The 22,635-nt window shown below is 43.5% G+C and overlaps 2 protein-coding genes across 2 annotated transcripts; both read right to left on the bottom strand.

Annotated features, from left to right (window-relative positions):
* Positions 1-1,255: 1,255 nt before the first annotated feature.
* erbb3b (erb-b2 receptor tyrosine kinase 3b) lies at positions 1,256-14,620 on the bottom strand. The gene is made up of 28 exons (XM_061074843.1): positions 14,542-14,620; positions 11,851-12,005; positions 11,559-11,745; positions 10,380-10,505; positions 10,226-10,288; positions 9,930-10,048; positions 9,204-9,345; positions 8,994-9,107; positions 8,787-8,904; positions 8,627-8,700; positions 7,766-7,856; positions 7,320-7,522; positions 7,003-7,135; positions 6,808-6,901; positions 6,302-6,459; positions 6,151-6,207; positions 5,542-5,683; positions 5,318-5,437; positions 5,060-5,158; positions 4,526-4,711; positions 4,285-4,440; positions 4,082-4,157; positions 3,819-3,965; positions 3,638-3,735; positions 3,033-3,209; positions 2,870-2,941; positions 2,317-2,608; positions 1,256-2,172 (listed from the first exon to the last, which is right to left on the bottom strand). The coding sequence occupies exons 1-28, from the start codon at positions 14,618-14,620 to the stop codon at positions 1,256-1,258; spliced, it is 4,395 nt and encodes a 1,464-aa protein (XP_060930826.1).
* A 4,336-nt stretch (positions 14,621-18,956) lies between these two features.
* Positions 18,957-22,210, bottom strand: arf3a (ADP-ribosylation factor 3a). Its single transcript, XM_061074842.1, has 5 exons — positions 22,180-22,210; positions 20,795-20,977; positions 20,307-20,417; positions 19,896-20,020; positions 18,957-19,789 (listed from the first exon to the last, which is right to left on the bottom strand). Exons 2-5 carry the CDS (start codon positions 20,940-20,942, stop codon positions 19,628-19,630), a joined length of 546 nt encoding a protein of 181 aa, XP_060930825.1. The 5' UTR covers positions 20,943-20,977; positions 22,180-22,210; the 3' UTR covers positions 18,957-19,627.
* Between the last annotated feature and the right edge of the window lie 425 nt (positions 22,211-22,635).

A 22,635-nucleotide genomic window follows, 5' to 3' on the forward strand; every position in this document is an offset into this window, starting at 1 on the left:
CCATGTGAAACTTAAAGTATAAGCGGTATAGATCATGTATGAATATATGAATTCTACTCCTACTACTACTACTACTATTACTACTTCTACTACTACTACTAATAATAATACTATTGATAATAAAAGCTCCAACTACACCATGACCCTCAAAGTATGATAATAAACTGTATTTATATTAGCGCCAAAACATAGAAATGTAAGGTTAACAATTAAACACGGATTAAACATCACTATTTACTGCAGAAATATGAAAATATGAATTGCATAGATGAGAAATTAGTAATAGTTATGTCATGTTCATATTGCTAGGATATGTAAGAAGCCTCGTTCCGCCACTAAGACTGTCACCACGAATAAGGGATTGGGACAGTCTGAAATAATTCGAGCTGCTTATGTTTGCTTCCTGTCTTTATCCTATTTATTAAGAATCTGACATGTTTGGCAGGTAAAATAAAGGAGAACGATGGATTAATAGATCACAGACAGGATAATAATTAAGTTCATATGTATTATTTTCTTGTCTGAAGTGTCAAGGATCTTTCAAAAGGACTTTGCTTAATGCTGTAGTGAACCCACCAGTAGGCTGTTAAGTGGATTTAAACGAAAACGGAACAACGAGGCAGTAGTTCCTCCCGCTTCTCTCATTATCTTTGATTCTCCCTTTGACCAAGTCGTAGTCGACTGCGTCACTGATGCGTTCACGTTCCTCCATCTCGTTTTCTGCTGCTGCTGTTCCGTGTCACGTTCAATGAATTCAAGCTGGAGAAACGCATTGGGTTGGTCTGTGTTATTCAATGATTTACGGTGGAAAAAAAACAAAAATTCTTATAAATAAAGGATGAATGAGCACTTTCAAGAAAAGGTGATATTTCATTGTTTTATTCATTTGAAACACAGTGTAAGAAAATGTAAAAGTCTGCTCTACACAACTCAAAAGCACAAATGACAGGATACTTGCAAAAATAATTGTATTTATCATAAATCTTACCGATACAAACGACACAACTTGTAACATTGAAGCACATGACGTTTCCCTGTATAACCTTATATTCTTATTTTGTACCACTTCACAGTTCATACACATTTATTCACTGCACCATAAAACTGTGAAATGAGAAAACATTTAATATTTTTATTTAAATTTTTTCAAATCATCTTGAATGTGGGACTCAGATAAAAAAAAGGCAGTAAAATATTACAAAGGTACAAAGATTCATGACATGGATTTAACTAAGTGTTTCTGCAGTTCACGTCATTAGGTGCGTACCGCATCTGGTTTGAGGAACAGTCGGCTGTGCCAGTAGTCTGGGTTGTCAAAGGATGAGTTGCTGCCAGGCTCCCCCATGCCGGCGCACACCTTGATGTATCCCCCGATCCCTGCACACCTGCCACCCCCCACCTCCTCAGAAACAGCTCTCCCCTTCACTGGGAGGTTCTGGTAGTCCGCCTGCTCCCACCCTCTGGGCACCACTCCAAATGTGGTCATCTCCTCGTACTCCTCCGCCTCTTCTCTTCCAGCTGTGAGCGCATCTGGCGTGGGCACAACCGCACCGCTCAGATTCTCCTGATGCGGGGGTTGTTTGTTTGTGTCGTGGCACCTCTCCTCTTCCTCTTCCTCTTCGTGCTCTGTTTTCAACACCTCCACAGTTTGGTGGGTTTCCTGTGCCACTGCGGCCTTCTCTGCAGATGTCTGACTCCCACGTCTCTCACAGGCTGAATCCTCTCCCTCTGTGGAGTCAGAGCGCCTGATATCCATGTATTCGTACCTGCCTCTCACTCGAGCGGCCTCGTCTTGGTCCTCTGCAGCTCTGGTCCCTCTCTCAGCATCTCCACATAGCACATTTCTCTCTGTGGATTCCCTTTGCTCAGCTACATTTTCCTCATGACCCTCATCTCCGTGCTTCCGCCGCACAGCTGTTAATGGTGTCAGTGTTTCCATGTCTGCTGTGTGCTCTGCAGATAACGAAGCCTCGAGGGTCCGAGAAGGCAAAGGTGAGGTTTTGCTGCCGAGCGCCTCTGAAGGGGAAGCTGTCTGAGAGGAGGCCACTCTGGTTAAACAAGGAGGAGACTCTTTGCTCATGATTTCATACTCCTGGGAAGGATTCGTCACCACGAGAGACAGATTATTCTTCAGTTTTAAGTTTCTTCGGGCAGAATGAGAGAATCTAGGGACTGTAAGCCGAGACAAAATGTGCAGAAGGAAGAGGAAACCTTGATTACATGTACAATAGATTCAGAAATGTTGCCATTAATTTGTACAAACAAGCAAATAATAGGACAAGTCAGCTTGCTCTCGTTTTAGTGATAAACATTTACCTCTCTCCGGCGTGCCAGGTGAGCCAGGCAGGATGTAGCCGAAGTGGTCCACCTCTTCCTCCTCCTCCGCCGTCCACACCTTGTATGAGGACGGACTTGACGCGGTTGAAAGCTTCCTGTGCCGGCCGATGGATATACAAGGATGTCCCCTCTCCGAGCCAAACCGGGCCCTGTGAAGACTCCCGCTGGGCAGACCTTCCGCACGCTGCTCGGCCTCTCTGCCGCTCTCCCTGACCTCTGACCTGTCAGGCAGCGTCCGCACGGAGCTCAGCCGAGACCTCTGGAACCACAGCTGAGACATGGAAGCACAGACTTTGAGACAGCTCACAGAAATCAATCTTGAGAAGGGGTCTCACTTCCTGAGGTATTATATTTATAGGGCTGATTCTTAAAGGGATATTTCCTCCCTAAAATAGTCCACAAAACACTTTTGGAGTTTTAGGGTTGCTGTGCAACGTAAGAATCAGCTTACATTAGTCTCAACAGGTAGGAATGTGTGTGTTTGCATGCATGTGTGTGTGTGTGTGTTTATGTGTGTGTGAGTCTTTCACACCTGGCGGAAGCTGTCCACAGGGCTGGGGGTCATTGGCAGGTATCCAATAGGTCCAACCTGAGATGCTCCACTCTTCAAAACAGCAAAGAAAAACAGATTTCTGCATTGTTTTATCTGTCTCGTATATATTCATCTAACAAACCAGAGATGTATATTTCATTACCCTGTAAGAATTAATCCGCGAACGGGACAGACTCCAAGATGGAGAGTGCTGAAGAGGAGGCGTGGCCAGACCGTCCTCCAATCCCGCCTCATCGTGGTCTTCCAAATCTGCGTCCAGAAGCCCTCGCTCAGATTCTCTGCGATGGATCTCTGACGACACTGCTTCTTCTCCTTCAGTCTATATAAGATACCATTAAATGTGAAGCATTGTGGGGCCACAGCATACAAGCCATGTTCAGACAAAAAGGAATATATATATGTTTGGTAGCAAGAGTCCATCATCATCATATCGTTTTATTTTTTCAGTGAAAATAAAATGCAAAAACTCGACTCATCACAATATATATAAATACACTTGCAATATTATTGTTCGAGCCTTTCACTGACATATGATTTTTGCGTTAATGTTTTCAGACCGAATCGTTTATTTTGACAATGCTGAAAAGATTTTCCATTATTTTAACATTTTGTATCGATATGAATAAAAATATAAACATTTCACTCCCTAATATCAGCATCAGCCCCCGAATGTCCACACCAGTCGGGCCCGTAGTACTATTATTATTTCAGTAAAGGATGGGGACACTTCCTCGTCCACTGTCTCACCTTGATGACGAGGAATCTAGGAGGGTCTCTTGCCATACGAGTGAAATCACTGGCCAGCTCTTTGAAGGTCGGCCTTATGTTTTCATCAATCATCCAACCTTAAGAGAGGAAGTCACATTATCCACATTGAGCATGACAGTGTGCAGACAGGTGCAGTGTTTTTTTTATTCATCAAACTCACATTTGACCATGACCATGTAGACGTCGATGGTACAGATGTGCGGCTGGGACAGACGTTCGCCCTTCTCCAGCAGACTCGGCACCTCCTGAGGCTGCACGGGCGCATACGGCTCTGCCCCGAATGACATCATCTCCCACACCGTCACCCCTGAAGAGAGACGGCCCATTTCAATTCTCCCTGACCAAATTCACCTCTTTCAAGGGGAACGTTTATTTGCTAGTACAGGCATTTATAGAGCTGCAGACGCTCAGGCAGCGTCTTACCATAACTCCAAACATCACTTTGGTGAGTGTATCTCTGGAACAAGATACTTTCAAGGGCCATCCATTTTATGGGCGTCTGGATTAGGAGACAAATTGCAGACAAGCCAGACAAACAGAGTTCATTACACGGAGAGACGGAGAAAACCACTTAATTGTGACTTAGCAATTCAAAGCGCCTCTCATAATAAATGAGTCAAATCAACCTTGGTGTCGGCGTAGACGTATTTCTTGTCATCAGGATAAAGGAGGTCAGCTACACCGTAGTCAGAGATCTGGACCTGGTAGTCATTCTTCAGCAGGATGTTGCGAGCAGCCAGGTTCCTGTGGACCATGCAGTGTTCCTCCAGGTAGTACATACCCTAACACATGAACATGCATACTGTGAATATACTCAGTTTATTCATGACAGTTGTCACGTTTATCTGTATTTGCAGGTTCACTCACTTTAGCTATCTGCACACACCAGTTGAGCAGGCGCTGAGGGTCCAGGCTGTTCTTGTTCTGCCTGATGTGCTCCAGTAAGGACCCCTGTGGAATGAGCTGGGTCAGCAGCTGCAGACTGGCGCCTGGACAGACGCCTATCAGCCTGACGATGTAGGGGTGGTCCAGGCTGCCCATTGACAGCATGTGCTACAAAGAGAAAAAGGTGATGGAGGTAGATATAAACTATAGGTATAATTGTTATCATCAAAACCTGTCTCTCCTGCATTTCATCATTATATTATATTGTGTGTCCCATTAACTGATCAAAAGTTGAAGAAATTCCCTCATGATGATCTTGAGATATCACATTCAACACATATCAACATGTTCTGTGAGGCTACCGGGACCTTGGCCTTTGACCTTTGGTCAGCAATAGGATGGATGGAGGGACTACCTGAAAACATAATGCCTCCAGGTACTGCTTGTTGCTGACGTGGAGGCATTTGAGGAACTGATATCTATGGGTGTGTGAAATTTGGTGCATCAGATTCTCACATCAGTGATCTCAGTGAAGGTCTGTCGGCCTGAGCTGTCCTGGATGGTCTTAATGGCCACTGGGATCTTCACCGTCTCTCCCCCTGGAGTCCAAAATCCCTTTAACATAAATTAAATGTGCAGTTGCAATCATATAGATTATCAATAAACTCTGAAACTTGAATAAAAAGAGACCAAAACTAAAGCAAATATACAAATTAGTGGCCATCTGTGAATTTTATATAAAAAAAAGAAGGGCAGATTGATATTAATTTCTACCTTGTGCACTGCTCCAAAAACTCCTGAGCCAAGGGCTTTTAGTTTTTTGAGTTCTGAGGGCCTCAAAATACGGGCATGAACCTTGGTGCCTTTCTCTCCAGGACCCAGAGGTTCAAAGCTCTGAAAAAAAATTAAAACAGTTATTCCCCACATGATTTGGGATGACACACGATTCACTCAAATCCGATGCAGTGTATTGGGGTTGGATGTCTCCAAGGTCTCACCTCTCCACTCTCCAGGTACCTCCGCATGGCTCTCTTGCGACGGATGGCCAGCCCTCGGTGGTACAGCACCCCCAGGAAGAACAACACCAGGCAGAAAATCAAGCCAGCCGGCACACCCAATGCTATAACTGTGATCTGACCACTGGAGCAGAGAGAGATAATGGTGTGGGGAAAAGATTCTGACTTTCATGATTTGAAAAAAATCAACAAAATTAATCAAATTCAATTAAAAAGAGAGAACACCGATTTTGTGTTATTTAAGGCTAATGACTGTAAGTGCAGGGGGCTGGTATGATATTTTGCATTTAACAAAGGGTTTTATGTCATGTTATGTCATTTTTTGTATGTTACATACACTTGCTTTGTGTAGGTCCTCTAGCAGGATAAATCAATTTCTTAATTAGTGTATACATACATGACAATGTTTAAAAAATTATTTTTGTCATTTGTATGACTCACTATCAAATGGAAAGCTTCTCAGGTTCAGTTTGTGAAGTTATGAAATGCAACCCATGTGATGCCGTACTTGATAATTCGATTGGCAGCAGTGAGCTGTGGAGGGATCACACACATCGTAGCATCTATTTACCAGCAGGGGGCAACCCTCACCTGCTAACTGCCAGTCTGCCAGCCTCCAAGCAGTCATTTAATCCTGGGCCTGAACATCTGGAAGAGAACATTCATGGATGTGTTACCGTCATACATGAACGGAAACATGTGGAAACACGCACGCATATGTAAACTCTGCCTGTAATCTCACCCCTGTGTACAGTTGTGGTGACACGGTTCACAGTGACCCTCCCTGTTGGGGTATTTGAAGATCAGACCCCTCTGTCCGTCATTTACTCCAGTGGGACAAGAGGACATGCAGTAAGGACCATCTCGAAGGTTGGCGCATCCCGCACACTCATCTGCGCCCTAACACAGAGAGAGAGACAAATAAATAATATATACTATACACTATGTATTACTCTGTGGTACAAGTAACGATTTAAAATTCTAATAAAAAATAAGTGATTGCCTTTGGCCGTTATTGATTATGATCTTTCATTAATTTTATTGACCACTGTTTTATGATTATTCTCTAGGCAGTATTGACATCATAATAAATTGGAATGGATGTAAAAAATCCCCCCCCCCCCCCTCCACACACACACAGTATTATGAATTGTTAAAGATTTAAATGTAAACAACAGTTCACATGAAGGCACCACAGAGTATTACTAAAGGAAGTATTAGTGCAGTATTATTAAAGGAAGTTATTACCGGTCCAGTGCAGCTGTCTTTCCCGTGCTGGGGCTTACATTCTGGGTGACAGGCCACACACTCACCATCAGGGCCTGCAAATTCCCTTGGAGCTCTGTGGACATGATATTCAAATACGGTCAGGCAACAGGAAACTAGTCAACACACAGACCAGCACCAGTAACAAGAACTTCAAGACATACTGCATCTACAGACCCTGTGAAAAAATGACAGCTGCCCACACATGTGCTGTCTCGGCTGTAGTTCCTACAGGAGAGACACTGGTCGGGCCCCGGGCCCCAGCAGCCTGAGTCTGAACACAGCGGGTCACACACGTGGCCTTCTGCAACTACACACAGAACAATGTGAGGACACTCAGCGTGTGCAGCAATACGTATCACATTTCTCTCTGGTGCAAGCGTAAGATACAAGGAGAAGACAATGGGCCTACATGAGATTTAGAGTTGTGAAATTACGTTTTTCAAAGTTTTAACTAAACAAAAATTCAGTTATTTATTTTTCATCTGCCTTACCACACTCTGCCAGTGGCCTGTTGTTGATGATGTTGTCTACTCGAACTTTGCGGCCCCTGAACAGCTGTGTCCAGTTGACAGTGTGGTAGTAACAGAGCTTGACGTTCTGACTGATGTACACGCTGCCGTCGCTGATCTCGCGGAGGGAGCGCAGACCAAGTGAGGTCAGAGTGGGGATGTGCATCACCATCAGAGAGAAACGCCTTCGGTTGGAGGGGTGGAGGAAGAAAAGAAGAAAAAGACAAAAAAATTACTTTTAAATTCAGATTGAGGAACAGTTGAGAAGGCTTGAAGTGCAGAGAGATTGGAAGGTGCACTGTATAGAGCAGAAACATGCAACACAAATATCACACAGATATTAATTAATAAGTTATCAATAGTGTCACTGTTTCAGATTTAGTTTTGTCCTATGGTTTTATCAAGTCAATGCATCACACAACACTTACTTTTGGAGCGACCTCCCTTGAATGGTGGTGAGACTCGAAAAAACCGACAGATCATTCAGCTCTCGAGGCCACGACTGGATGTTTAGAATATCTGAATATAAAAAACAGTAATTATATCAGCACATGATATTGGATGAAATGGCACAGACAGTACAGTTTTTCAAATTAAAGCAAATATCATTTGCTGGATAAATGTTATTTAATTGTTATTAAAGATGTGAACTGTTAATCTATGCCACTTCTGTATTCGTATCCTTCCCATAGATTGTATATAAAGATGGACAATCCACTTGGTCTCCTCTTCCCCACACTATAAAAAATGAAGCCAAAAAATTCCAGATACAAACGCTGCTATCTTGAACAGATAACGTCATTTGGAGTCTGCGCAGTAACAATCGGGGGATGTTGGCACGATATTGAAATTCCACAAATACACAGATGAACCAATCGCAGCTGTCAATCATGACATTTCCCCCACGTATCAAATCAAACCTGAAAAAATATATGTCACTTGAAAAAACATCAGTGTGACGGAACCCATCTTTGAGGAACGTTTATTTTACTTTTATTTGGACTTTTAAGTCTTATCTTATGTCCCATCCACTAACACAGAGGAGGCTGGATTTATGACCTCTACTGCAGCCAACCACCAGAGGGCGACCAAAATGCTTTGGCTTCACTTTTGGGCGGCTGTCACTTCATCCTTCTTTTACACAGCCTATGGTGTTTCCCCGTGTTTCTTTGTTGTATCAGTTCATTTCAAAACTTCATAAAATGATTGAATGGTAAAAGTGTTAAAGATTATTTGTATTTTTAAGATTATAATTATTATTTTTGATCAACAAATGTCACAACACCAACCTGTTATCTCTCTGACGGTGCGGAACACTTCCAGCTTTTTGGCCTCCAAGGGAGGGATCTGTTTGAAGTCATCCCTGTGGAGAATAAAAACACAAAATGAAACTGCTGATTGTGCGACACTGAGCTCTGAGATTCTTCAGACTGCGAGCCAGACAATTACCCAAGAATCCCTGTGACCAGAAAGTGAAGACTGCCCTGGATCTTCGTGCAGTTGATGAAGCTGTCAATGTTGCTGGCGTCCACGGTCTGTCTGTTCTCCGCACCTGTTCCCTCGCACACTGCAGGGATGAGCCGACAGCATAATTGGTTTTGATGATAGACATATTAGCTCAGCGTGAGATGATGGACGGCGTTTATTAGAGCTAACCTTTAGGGCAGAGTCCATTGCAGAGCTCACACTGCCTCTGTCCTTCTCTCTGCACCTCCTTCTTAGTCGGGGGACAGACGCTCACGCAGGAGCTGCCGTCCACCACAAAATTTGCTTTGAGGAGAAAGAAAAGAAAAACATCGGTGATGAACGACAGAATGGCTCGACAACATGTGTCCAAATGCACAGTAACACACAGAGGCTACTCACTGGGGCACTGAGAGACACAAATGGATCCATACTGGTACTTTGCATTAGGGTTGGTCTCCATTTGAAACATCTGGTTATTATAGATGAGAGTCTGGGGACACTGAGGCACACAGGCTCCAGAGTCGTTAAAATAACGACATGCCTGTGCACACACACACACACACACACACAAACACACTATTGTTAGTACATTATGGGTAAATGAAGTATCTCTCACTCGCATATAAAAAGCAAAGATAACCGTTTGAACGTAACCGTCTCTTGACATCCACAGGATGGTGAAGTGTCTCTTCATCAACAGTCTTTAATCCTATTGAGTTTTTGTATGATTTCTACTGAGTGCCTTAATTGACCCTCATTCAGTTGTTATTTATTTAGCTTCATAACTCAACCTTGGGTCCTATGCATGCTGCAATAAGAGGGACTCAAATAACACAAAGATGTGGCGAATTTGGATAATCTTCTGTACTTTCATCCTGGTTTTTAAATGCCCCAAAATACGACAATGCAGGAGTGAAAAAGACTAATGTAATGAATATCAACACCTGCCTGAAATAAGGGAAACTCCTTTGACATTGATCAAATGAGATTGGAAACAGACTTAAAAGAGATCAAGTCATTTCGAATGAGATCCTTGATAAGATTACACTTTGTTGTCTGCAAAGACGGACTTTCCCCCTTTTTTTTTATCGCATTCCTGCAGCGAGACAAAGACGGAGCACTCACAAAACAGTCGACGTCCAGAGGGCCTTTACATCCCGCTGCACACTCGATGTGACAGCAGTCCCTGGGGCTCGTCCCAAAACAGCGGCCGTTACACTGGGGAGCGCACACCGTCTTAGTCACTGAAACACAGGAGACATGGCTTGAACAGGGGTCACCAATATGTGTGTGTGTGTTGTGTGTTAATGTCCTAGCGTGTGCACGTCCCCCCTGTCTCTGCGTATTTCTCAGAGAGGGACGAGGAGGAGTCAGAGACCGAGGGAGATGAATGAAAGGACACAGAACAATTGGCCACTCACAGATCTGACACTGGTCCTTATTTGGCCCCCAGCAGTAATCGCCACAAGATTTGTGGCACGGGCCTAAAATAGAGAGAAGAGACTGAGAATATAAAAATTGACCATCTGGAAAGATAAATTGGGATTTGGGAAACAGGGCCGTCCCGACAATGACCTCTCTCTCCGTTGTGCTGGATGTCAATCGTAGCGCTGCTGTTCCTGATGATATCTTGCCAGAAGATCCAGGGGCCATAACTCAGGTACTTGTTGTTGATGATCTGCACTCCTCCCTCCAGAATCTCTGTGAAGACAGGATGAAGCATGAGAGACGCAATAAACACAGAAAAGGCATTCTTAATATTCTGCACATATGCTGGGTAAAATATAAACAGTGGGTACAGGCGTTAAGGGAGTAACAAATCGTATTGAGGAGGGATCTGCGACTAAATGTGGTTTCATAAGTAGAGTGTTGGGCTAAGGCCCAACACTCTACTTATGAAAGGAGGTATGCATTCTACTGAGTGCCATCCTAGTAATCACATTATAAACATGTCCGTGTTATATGTCTGAAGCAGTAACACCCTTATTCCCAGGCTTGGCTTAATGTTTTGTTCCCCGGCAACACAAAGTGAGCCTTCACCATAAATAATAACTAGTCTGTCAGCTATTTAGGAACCATTGACAATTTAATTCCCCCAAAGTATCCATTTTCCTATCTTGTTGCCCATGAACAATATAAAATGTTCCCTGCAATTATTAACAAGGTCAATAATTTAAAAGCACTTACAGAGAAATGTAGGATTTCAGCTGTTATCCCCTTATTCCCTAAACTCCCTCTACCCCATATTTACTAAACAGTTACACTCTATATGTAATCCTAAGTGTTACTGATATTACATTTATCTTTTTTTCCACTCCTGCAGCCGCTGCATACACATCTCAAGATTCTCACAGTGCTTTTTGTTGGAAGACTATAGAGGACACTTTTGGGAGCTTGGAAGTTCATCATGTTGGTATAGTATATTTAAATAGTATTGTTTTTATAGTCCTCATTAACTTTCGCTCTACAAGATTTGAAACACAACCATCTCATCCCAAATTCAAATTTCATTTTCCGTTTCATGTGTGAGATTTATTGTAATTTTCAGTCAAAAAATTGCATCAAATAATTTATATTTAATGTAGTTAACTTTATGATAAATGTATATTCTCTGTTTGGAGCTACTGGGTTAACATGGCTTCTCACTGACTTGGGTCCCTTGAGCAAATCACAGAAGAACACATTGGACTAAGATGCATATATGGCATCTTGCTCTGTTTTCCTGATATCTCTTCTCCCACTAACCCTGCTCACCTGTCAGATTTGCGAGCCCCAGAAGCCGCAGGCCACTGGATCCGTCCTTGGGGTAGTTGTAGAAGACGGAGAGGGCGAAGCGTCTCTCGTAGAGGCTGTTCCCTCGGATGATCCGCAGTTGCCCTAAAGGAATCTCCTGAAAGTGGTTCATGACGATCAGGATGTAGCCGGTCACCTCACGGATCGTCTGGGGTGAAGATAAAGACGAAGAAAGTCAACAGAAAACTACAGCATGCAGTGCACATCTTATACAACCGAGAGGGATAAGGGAATGAGGGAGGATGGTGTTTACCTTGAGGAAGGAGAAGTCCCAGTTACTCTCAATCTGAGTGATCTCCAGGTTTCCCATGATGATCTCACAGCCATTGTACCGGTCTTTAATCAGGTTGTACTGATTCTCCTGAGAGCCTGTGGAGCTCAGTCCGTTCTGCGTACCTGGACACACCTCTGGCACATAGGGAGGGGATTTAAAGGACAGATTAACTAATTATGTAATAAAACAATACTAAAATGGTATATCAATTGTATTTTATGTAATGTTTTCCCAGTCCACATTACAAACTTCATGCAGGATCAATACAGACTGGTGGAGCCGGCATCAAACCATTGCCTTTCTGGTTAGTGGACAGCCCTCTCTACCTTCTGAGCCACAGCTGCCCCAAATACACACAATATGCACATTGAGACAATCTCCTCTCTAGGTGATTTTGACGTAAGTAAAGTGATTTTAGACAAATTCACAGTCCTTATTCTCTGTAATAATGATGACTGACTTTCAGCTGAATGCAGAGTTTTCTGCTGGACAACAAGATCAAGATCAAATCGTTTTCCAAATGTGACTTTGCCTCTTCACTTCAACTCCAGTGACTTTAAGAAGGGATCTCTTTGTTACAGACGGAACAACTTCAGCAAACAAAAAGTCTTTCATGGACATGTTGTTATTGTTTTAAGAGAGAACTGAAAAAATGTGAGTCTGTCCTTTAAGAGATAGTGAAAAGGAAATGGGCTTTAACACCTGAATGAACTTCTCTTATCTGGATTACAAAGAAACTGAGTTATAACTGCTACCTGAATCCTACCTGTTGTTTAAGGACCATGTCAAACCACAATGGTTTTAATCCAGGCGATTAAAGTTTAAAGTGATTGGGGGACAATTACACTGTGCTTGACTGGGCATGGTACCCCACCTCTTTGATGCTCTAAAGCTGAACGGATGAAGAATGTCAGAGTGATAGGGTTGCATTCTTTCTGCAGTATTTCTGTCTCTGGTGCATCTTCCCTGATGATGACTGAGCTGCAGAGTTTGATGTGAAGCAGAATAAGACAAGCGGCCTATCACCTCGCTACATGTAGCAGCTACAGGCCCGGGGCTGACGGAGAGGAGGCCAAGGGTCGAGGGAACAAGGCTCCTCGCACACAAAGTGACTCATTGTGATCAAGCTATAAATGTGGTCAGTGTGTCCCAGTGAGTGAGGAGCGACGCAGTGACAGACAGTGATTCTGTGTGAGTGCATGTGCGTATGTGTGTGCGTCTGAGGGGTCTGCTCTGCTGAGATCATACCAGCAGACAATGGGCCAAGTGTGAGCTGGACGCTCTGGCGGAGGGACGGGAAACATCGTGGACGGAAGGAGACATACACACCATCTCGCACTGAGCAACAGAAGCTGGGGTTCAGGCTCTTTATGTGCAACAGTTGCACCTGCAGCAGTAAACACATAAACAGTCATAGCTTCTGTCTTCATGGAGGCACATGCAGAGGTATAAATCTCTTTAGTTACAGATTGATTCACCCTCATTTGCACAACATGGGAGTTTCATGTTGACAGATGACAGCAGAATAAGCCATATCCTAATCTATCGCTCCATCCATCCATCCATCCTTTATCTGTACCACTTATCCTTTTAAGGGTCATGGGCTGATGTTTGGGTCAGTGGCCTTCAAACCTACGTTCAATTACACGTCTCCAATTAGCCTCGCCCCAATCTGCATGTCTCTGGACGGTGGGAAGCCAGAGGGTGGCCCGAGGTTGGCTGTGGCTCAGTGGGTAGAGCGGGTCGACCTTTAGCAAGACGGTCTGCGTTCAATCCCAGTCTTTCCCATCCTTTGGCTGCAGTGTCCTTGGTCAAAATACTAAACAAATTGCCCCTGATGGCTGTGCCGTTCAAAAGTGCACAGTATACAAATACAGAGAAAACCCAGACAGACACCGGGAGAATATGCAAACTGCACAAGGGAAGACCTCGACCAAACCAGGATTCTAACGGGAAATCTTCTAGCTGTGCCAACCACTGCACCACAGTGCAACCCTGATTTCTGAATGCACTTACATACTGCATGATACCTGGGCAATTTATTATACATATGTATGCACATGTTATCCAAAACAACAACAGATGTAATCCAAAACAACAACAACAAAACACACTCAAACCCCTTTTGAAAAGTGAATGATTAGTTTAAATTTTTACTAAAAGAGTTACACTATGTTTTAAGTCCCTGGGGTTTATCTTCATTATTTAATAGCAGTGGTTTCTTACAGTGTAGTTCTCAGAAATGCTTTACAAACAAGGAAGTTTAAACTCCCAGAGGGATTTAATATAACTCCCATTTCCCACCAACAGTAAACAAAGTGCGAAGTCTTGATAACAGCCCGTTATTAAAAAGAAAAGAACACAGAGAGCATTGTGTGATCTGAGACACAGGAGAGAAGACATGGGGGGGGCATAAATGTTCTCTTCTATTTACAAGTCTGTGTACCATCTATTCTGTTCTGTTCTGTTCTCCAATGTAGCTGCATCTCACCATCTTAGCTGTTACATGTGATCTATCAATGCAGGTAATGCTGAGGAGCAACCACCAGCAGGTGATTCAAACAGAAACATAATAATTTAAAAAAGGATTTATGTAGAGTAAAGGTAACATAGAAATACGTCTAACATCTCTTTAAACAGGACAAAGAGTCTGTTCTGCAATCATCCTACCGTCGTGGGTTTGGGTTGATGAAGTCTCCAGCCTCCAAGATATCATCACACACAGCATCACGACTCCCCACTGGTTCATGTTGGTGTCTTATCTATTTACTTATATAATATCATATCAAACACAAGTCTGGCTTGTCCTCCAAACAGCCGAGCATGTGCAGGGTGTAAAAAAACAAAAACAATTAAGGAAACAAAGATTGCAAACAAAAACTATTCAGGTTCCAGACCCTGAAAAAAGCAAATCCAAAATCCAAAAGAGATCTTCCCTAAAAGTGTAGTGATGAGAGCAGATAAAACGCGCCAAGTGTAAAACTGAGGAAAGGCGAACAAGTGGTAGTTTGTTGTGATGCTGGTTTTCCCCTCCCAGAACAGGACCGGAGATTGGCCGGGAGCTTGATTTATGCACCAATCAGAGGTCGGTCCGTCACTTCTTTTTTTTTACCAGCTGCAACACTGAGCCTTAGTAGAGCAGAACTTAAATTCTGCTATAAAAAAGTGTAATATTAAAAAAACAACAACAATAATAATAGTGAGATAAATATAATATTATATTATAAATGTAATGATAAATATAATATATATCATTATATGATATTATATTATGCAGCACTGAGTCTTATTTTAGCAGAACTTAAATTCGGCTATAAAATGTTTACATATAATAATAACAACAATAATATAATATAATAGAACAGAGTTGAGTAGAATATAAATATGTTCACCAAACCAATACTTGATATCTAAACCTTTTATATGAGCACCAGTGTGAACACCCTGTATTTCCACTTTCACTGTGCAGTTATTTTGGTTTGTTGGTGTCAGCTGCTGCGTGTGGACGCTCGGCTCTCCCAGTCAGCACCCAGTGATGTGAGTGGCTGCACTGTTTCCCCTGTAAAGAGCAGTATTGTGCCCGCAGCCCTGTCAACTGGTTAATCACCTCTTTGATGCGCATGTAGCAGCCGGACACAATGGGCACATTGTCGGGACGGTCAAGTGACTTCTGAACCCAAAGCAAGAACATGCTTAATTTGAGAGAATGGACACAGAGCAGTCAAATGTCCAGAGCATGGAGCTGCGGGTGAAAGGCAGACGACTCACTGATGTAACTGCTCCTGACAGATGGACCGTTAATCTGATTCACTAAATACGAGGCAGTGAATTGAACAGTTGCTGTTTCTTTGGAATTATGTAGAAATTTGAATCACAGCGAGACTATTCAAACAACATACTGGATCTTCTGTGTAGAATTTATTCTAATGTTGATTCTTTAAATCTATGTAATGTGTTCGCTAATCATTAAAATAACAAAACAGGAGAATACTAAGCCTTTTGTGTACATGTACCTAAAAGTGAATGATGGACTCCTCCAGCAGGAGGAGCCAGAGTCTGAGTGTTGGTGATTTAATGAGAGCTGCTGCAGGGCCCTCAGGAAGTGCACTCTCAGCAAGTGTTTGCACCTTAATGTATTTTCAAATTTTGTATCAATATTCTCAGGTGGTCATCTGCACTAATGAATTGATCAGCTTTGATCTACTTTCCTTTTGAATGGTGGAAAATCTTGCAGACCTTTGGACGACATTTTCACAACGTGACTTGGCTTTTTTCCCTCTTGCTTATTAAAACGGTGAAAAGGGGGAAATATCATGGTGGAAATGAAACTACAGTAATATATACACATTAATAATATTTCACATCCTCAGTTGAGTTTCCCTGTGCTCAGGTCAAGAAGAGGGATTCCCATAAGGCCCAATGATCGCATGGTTTCTGAGAGGAGTTTGGCACTTTGGTTTCAGCCTCAGTGTCTGCCCTGGTGGCCCTGTCCCTTCCAACGCGAGGTGTGGGGGGGGCGACTGATGTGGCCTTTTGCATTTACCACTCCCTTCAGAGATTGATGAATTGATTGTAGGGCTGCTGCCAGTGTGTCTGTGCACTGGGCGAAGGCGTCCCGGTTACGGGTGGGAATCCCAGCTATGGCATCCGCCCTGGGGCTACTATTGTGGCCGTCCTGCAGGGGGCCCTGGGGGCTGGTGGCCCCGGGAGCAGCTCTGACCCACATACTGCTGTCACACCCCTGGAGACACAGCGGCACTCTCCCCTGTGTGGACCTCAGATTGGCACAGATTAAACGACTCTCTGTGAAGCTATTCGACAGGAAAACTACCTGATTGTGCCAAATTACATTTGGGTAAGGATGCATATTAAATGGTTATTAAATTAATTGTGGGATTTTTAATTTCCTTTCTTTAATTATGTTTTATGACAATTTAGTTTATCAGACCATTTCACTTTTTCTTTTATATGTCCACTATAACAACTTCACTTCTATTGAGTGTCAATCTACACTAGTTGTTACTTTATCCAAATGTTTGACTTTCACTGTGTATATCAGACAAATAAATTTTCGAAGTAGAGTATTTTGACATCATAAAACAAGTAGAGGATTTAGAAACGTTACAAAGGGGCAGGGAAAGGGCAGATATCTCAATGAACAGAGAAGAATGCCACTAGAGTTCACACCTCTGCTGAGGCCCAACAGGCCCCTTCTGAAACCTGGATTTCCCCTTTATCTGAATCAGAATATTTCTATGGCCTGTATCCCATCCTTTTGCCATGTTTAGCATTTTTTGTTTTATATTGCTTTCAAACAAATTAACCAATAAATATACTAGAATGAAAACACAACCTCCTAGGCAGAGCTAATAAAAACAATCTTTAGCTAGATGGCCTCCAGTGACGAGTCAAATCATAACCCAATTGTAAAATAGTAAATAAATATGGTAAAAAAACAAGAAAGCAAAGCAAATTTGTAGTTTGGTCTTTTTATTGACTGATCGTGGTGAAGTGCCAGAAATCATCAACTCATTCAACACTTTTGCACCAGTTTGTGTTGTTTATATTTTCCTCCACTTTATCAGATTCCACTAAGTGGATTGAAATTAATTTTCAGTTGTGTTCCTTTGTGAACCTACATTATCAGCTGGAATGTTGTGCAGTCTGGTTTTTCTTAAAAATTAAAATTGGCCAATAGTCGCTGGGAGAGGGACGTTCAGCCACAGCAGTACCGCGGGTGCATGAGTGTTACAGATCGTAGAGGTGAGATACTGGAATGTTCGAACATTCCTACATACAAACCCGTTATCAAAGAGAAATGAACCACTGGCAAAATAAGGCCACATAAAACAATTTACACACCACACTAGTAATCGAGGGCACGTCACACACACACAAGCTGCTGTCATTTAAACACATCTGCCAACACACTGAACCCAATATCTACAGGGTGTATCAACAGCACTTTCAATTTGACCGCGAACACCATGATATACTTTTCTTGTTACATAAACATATATACAGTTGCGCTGACATAGAAAAGCATGCTTTTGCATATTAGAAGGTTGTGCGGTAAACTTTACACGAAATCCATAACATTTATCAGTACAGCGTTGTTCCAACCAGCAGCAGTAATGTAGACTAACAAATATAGTCTGAGGAAACAGGCTATTATAATTCACTTTTATTACAGATCTTGTACAGTATTAACATGCCTTATGATGCAGTATTATTACTATCACCCTCTCTCCTGTTAGTGTTAAATTATGTGATTTGTGAACACTCAAAAAGACGACCGTCTGATCTAGTTAGCAAATTGATTAAAAACAACAATAAAGTCAACACTTTGCCTTTTGATCCAAAATAAATAAATACTCCATCCAGAAATACAAAAGAAAAGAAGAAATCTGACGTTACATTTTGTACAACAATAACGCATCCAGAGTTATTTTGTGCTGGTGGTTCACAGCTCAACACAAGAAACACGTATGATGTCACGCCAATTAGAGATGAATAAATCCGGGTGACAAACAGTGTGACTTCTTCTGACAGATAAGTGTCGCTGCTTGCACAAACCGACTCTTAAAAAAAGACACATTCGAAAAAAAGTGTAAGCTCTCTAATATTGCCAATCACATGCTCTGCTGCATCACTCTGCCAATTGCTTGCAGGCCAATAGCAGCCATTCCCCCCCCCCCCTAAGCCACAGAGCTGGCACAGTTCTCCTGTCCTGTCATCTGTATCAGCTCGGCTGTCGCACCTAGCTGACGCCAGACAAACCGCTCTAACCCTCACTGAGCCCGGCAAGTTGGATTTAAGAACAAATCTTTATTTACAGCAGCGGCCTGCAGCAGTTCACAGCTCTCACAAGCCGATACTGGGATATCTCCATGCACATTGGGAAGCAGTATTATACATTTGATACGGAGGCTTCGTTTTCTTTTCTTCTTTTTTTAAACCAGCTGCCTTACCTTTAAATGCACATTGCAATAAAGGGAGAGAGAAAAAATGATGGATTTCAATAAATAAACGTGTGAATAAATAAATGTTGACAAATATATAAATATAAATAAAAATTGTTTAAGACTATCCAGTATGTTAGCAGATTTAGTTTGAAGGAAGTAAATTTAAGATATAAATTTGGTGATGGGTGAAACATTTGTTTGGACGGAAACTGATAATGTGACTCCGATAATGAGTCAGAGAAAATAATGACAATCCCACTATATTGTATAGATAGATATATAGATAAATAGATATAGATATTGTATTGATCCCGAGAGAAATTTAGGAAATTATGACAATCCTAGATTACATCAAGTATCTGAGGGAGGGTTGCTCTTCCATCATGACTCTAGATTCATCACATTTTCTGAACAAAATGAAATTATTAGAACCTCAAAGGCAATAGACTGCAAAGTATAGGAAATAAATATACGCCTTCACAGTAATGTTATAGTATTACATCCTGATATTTATGTATTCAGTTTATAGAGTGTAAGGTCATTAAGGTCAACTTCAACACTATTGGTTTCTATATAATTAAAAAACGCTCACCGCAGATCCAAACAAATTAAATGAATCAAAGCAAAGAAATTAAATCTAATTATTTGGGGGAGGGAGGAGAAAGCCATTGAGAGTTACCCCCCGGGAACTTGTCTGCATTGCCTCTCCATGTAAACACAATGGATCCACTAGAACCACTACCTGGAGTTGGCACCCAGGCCCTTTCCCCACTCTTACTGACTTGAACCCTTCACTTTTTGTTCTTCAGCTGATTGGCCAGCCAGTCCAAGCCCTCGTACAGGCCGTCCCCACTGGTGGCGCAGGTGGCCTGGATGTACCAGTTGCGGTGGCGTAGGGAGTGCAGGCCCAGCTTGTCTGTGAGCTCTGCAGCGTTCATGGCGTTGGGCAGGTCCTGAAATCACGAGGGAAGAAAACGTCAATCGTCAGGCGACAGGCGGTGAGGGAGCAGGTGCGGATCGGCAGAGAATGCACAGGCAGGGATGCAAAGAAGACTTTACCTGTTTGTTAGCAAAGACGAGAAGAACGGCATCCCGCAGCTCGTCCTCCGCCAGCATCCGCATCAGCTCCTCCCGAGCTTCATTCACCCGCTCACGGTCGTTGCTGTCCACCACAAAGATCAACCCTGTGGGGAGAGATCAGAAGCTGGTGGAAGAATCTTTTTTACAAGTTACAAAACCATCAAAACATATCGGTTAATCCAGATTTGTCATCGTCAAGGCTTTTAACATGACTAAGATGAGGGTAATTTGAAAGAGTTGGAGGTTGTGGGCAAATGACTTCATCCAAAGCATTAGTCAGCTGTGTCCTCAGGTGCTGGGGGGGGCGAGAGTTGTGCTGCAGGATCTGGAGAGGCCTTGTTAAACATGGCCGACCGGTGCATTGTGTGAACGGCTGCTGGAGTGGCTCACCCTGGGTGTTCTGAAAGTAGTGTCTCCACAGGGGACGGATCTTGTCCTGGCCACCAACGTCCCACACGGTGAAGCTAATGTTCTTGTACTCCACCGTCTCTACATTGAAACCTGTAAAAAAAAAAGGTTAAAGATATTACATTGGATTAACTCAAGAGGCACATTTTTTATCTTTCACAACTGTTCCTGGTCTCCCTCTCTCTTCTCTCTCTCCCTCTCCTCTACTCTCTCCCCCATCCAATCCAGGCACATGGCCGCCCACATGGAGTCGTGTTTTGCTCGAGGTTTGTTCCTGTTAAAAGGAGTTTGTTCCTCTCTACATTAGCCAAATGCTTGCTCGTTGTGGTTTCTCATTCATTTTTACAAGTACGTCTTGACCTCACTATGTAAATTGCCTTGACATAATGTGTGTGGTGATTTGGTGCTATATAATAAAATTTTTATTGAATTATTTTAGGTCATCAGCAAATATTTGTTTCCTCACGCACCGATGGTGGGGATGGTGGTGACGATCTCCCCCAGCTTCAGCTTGTAGAGGATGGTGGTTTTCCCGGCGGCGTCCAGCCCCACCATGAGAATCCTCATCTCCTTCTTGCCTATCAGGCTCTTCAGCAGGTTCCCGAAGATGTTCCCCATGACGACTGGCGGCTCTCGACCCAACTGCAACAGAACTGTGAGAACAGCGAGCTGAAGGGAGCACTTTCCGTACAGCAGCAAGAACCACACACAGAGAGGAAACACACATGGAGATGCAGTAGCTCTTCAAAAAGGCGGCCCTCAACATCACAGCCTCACTATGGCTTTGAGCCACCTCAGAGGAGCAGCCAGTAGAAGACAGGCTTCACACCTCGGCCGGCCGCTGACCTGCCCTGAAGGCTGCTGCTCTCCACTGACAGCTCACTGGGGAAACAGCCCTGCCGCACTGGATCCCTGTTATGTGGATCGGCTTTCAAGTGGTGCATGGGTAACCACCTCTTATATGCTGTGTGCTGGCAGCCGAATAAACACCGGTGTAACAATCAATTCATATCACATTATGTGACACACAGCCTCAGCGGCCGAGGGTGTGTTTGTGCACACAGCCTGGGAGCACTCGTCTGTGGTCCAGCCTGATGTGGGCTCTTTAACAGGCCAACTCTGCAGAGGCAACTTGTGCTCACACACTCACACACACACACACAGACACACACACACACACACACACACACACCCTGTTTGAGAGGCTGGCACACACACACATACTCTGTTTGAGAGGCTGGTACACACATACATACACACACACACACACACACACACACACACACACACACACACACACACACACACACACACACACACACACTGTTTGAGAGGCTGGTCTGAGAGAGGAGGAGAGGCAGCACCAGGGATCCTGTGGGGCAGGCTGAGCATCTCTCTCTCTTCTCTGGGACACTTTCCTCTGTCACACGGAACATCCCAGTGGGGAATCGAACTCACGGATGAGCTCGGTTCCCATTCATTGGGATGAAACCAGTGGATCTGTTCGCTTCAGCCCGTCATCCCATCTGCAGCGGCCGTGTGCACCTGTCATCCCGGCTCCTGCTGCACAGCCCGGGGATGGATATGCGGCAAATCGCGTATACACAGCTCGATGACCTAACTACACCCAGTAAACATTTTAACTGGTGTCTTCAGTGTTGCGGGAATAAAGTCCCCCCAGGTCAATTGGTGTCCCGTAATCCCCCCGTGCGGTCACGACCAGCGGAACCAGTCGGCCTCTGGTCGTCGACCGCTAATTTACCAGTAAGCGTCACGCACCGTTTAACCAGCGCTGACTCCTCCGGGTCACCGTCAGATCCTCGTCTCCACCTTATTACACCGTTATTACACTCACCCGTCCGCGGCAGGAAGCAGCGCGAGCAGCTGGAGTCAGGCGGAGGACTGCGGGAGGTCTCGCGATGACACGAGGCTGCGGGGAGCGGTGTGTTCTCGCGAGAACTCACTTCCGTCTCCCAGGATGATCGAAGAGGCCAGAGGCGCTGCTGCAGGACCACAGGCATCAGTACTGTCAACAATACTGTCAACAATACTGTCAACAATACTGTCATCAATACTGTCATCAAAACTGTCAACAATACTGTCAATAACACTGTCATCAATACTGTCAACAATACTGTCGATAAAACTGTAAAAATACTGTCATCAATACTGTCAACAATACTGTCATCAATACTGTCAACAATACTGTCATCAATACTGTCAACAATACTGTCAACAATACTGTCGATAAATCTGTAAAAATATTGTCATCAATACTGTCAACAATACTGTCATCAATACTGTCAACAAA

This window comes from Limanda limanda, chromosome 7 (assembly GCF_963576545.1).
Source record: "Limanda limanda chromosome 7, fLimLim1.1, whole genome shotgun sequence".
Lineage (NCBI taxonomy): Eukaryota > Metazoa > Chordata > Actinopteri > Pleuronectiformes > Pleuronectidae > Limanda > Limanda limanda.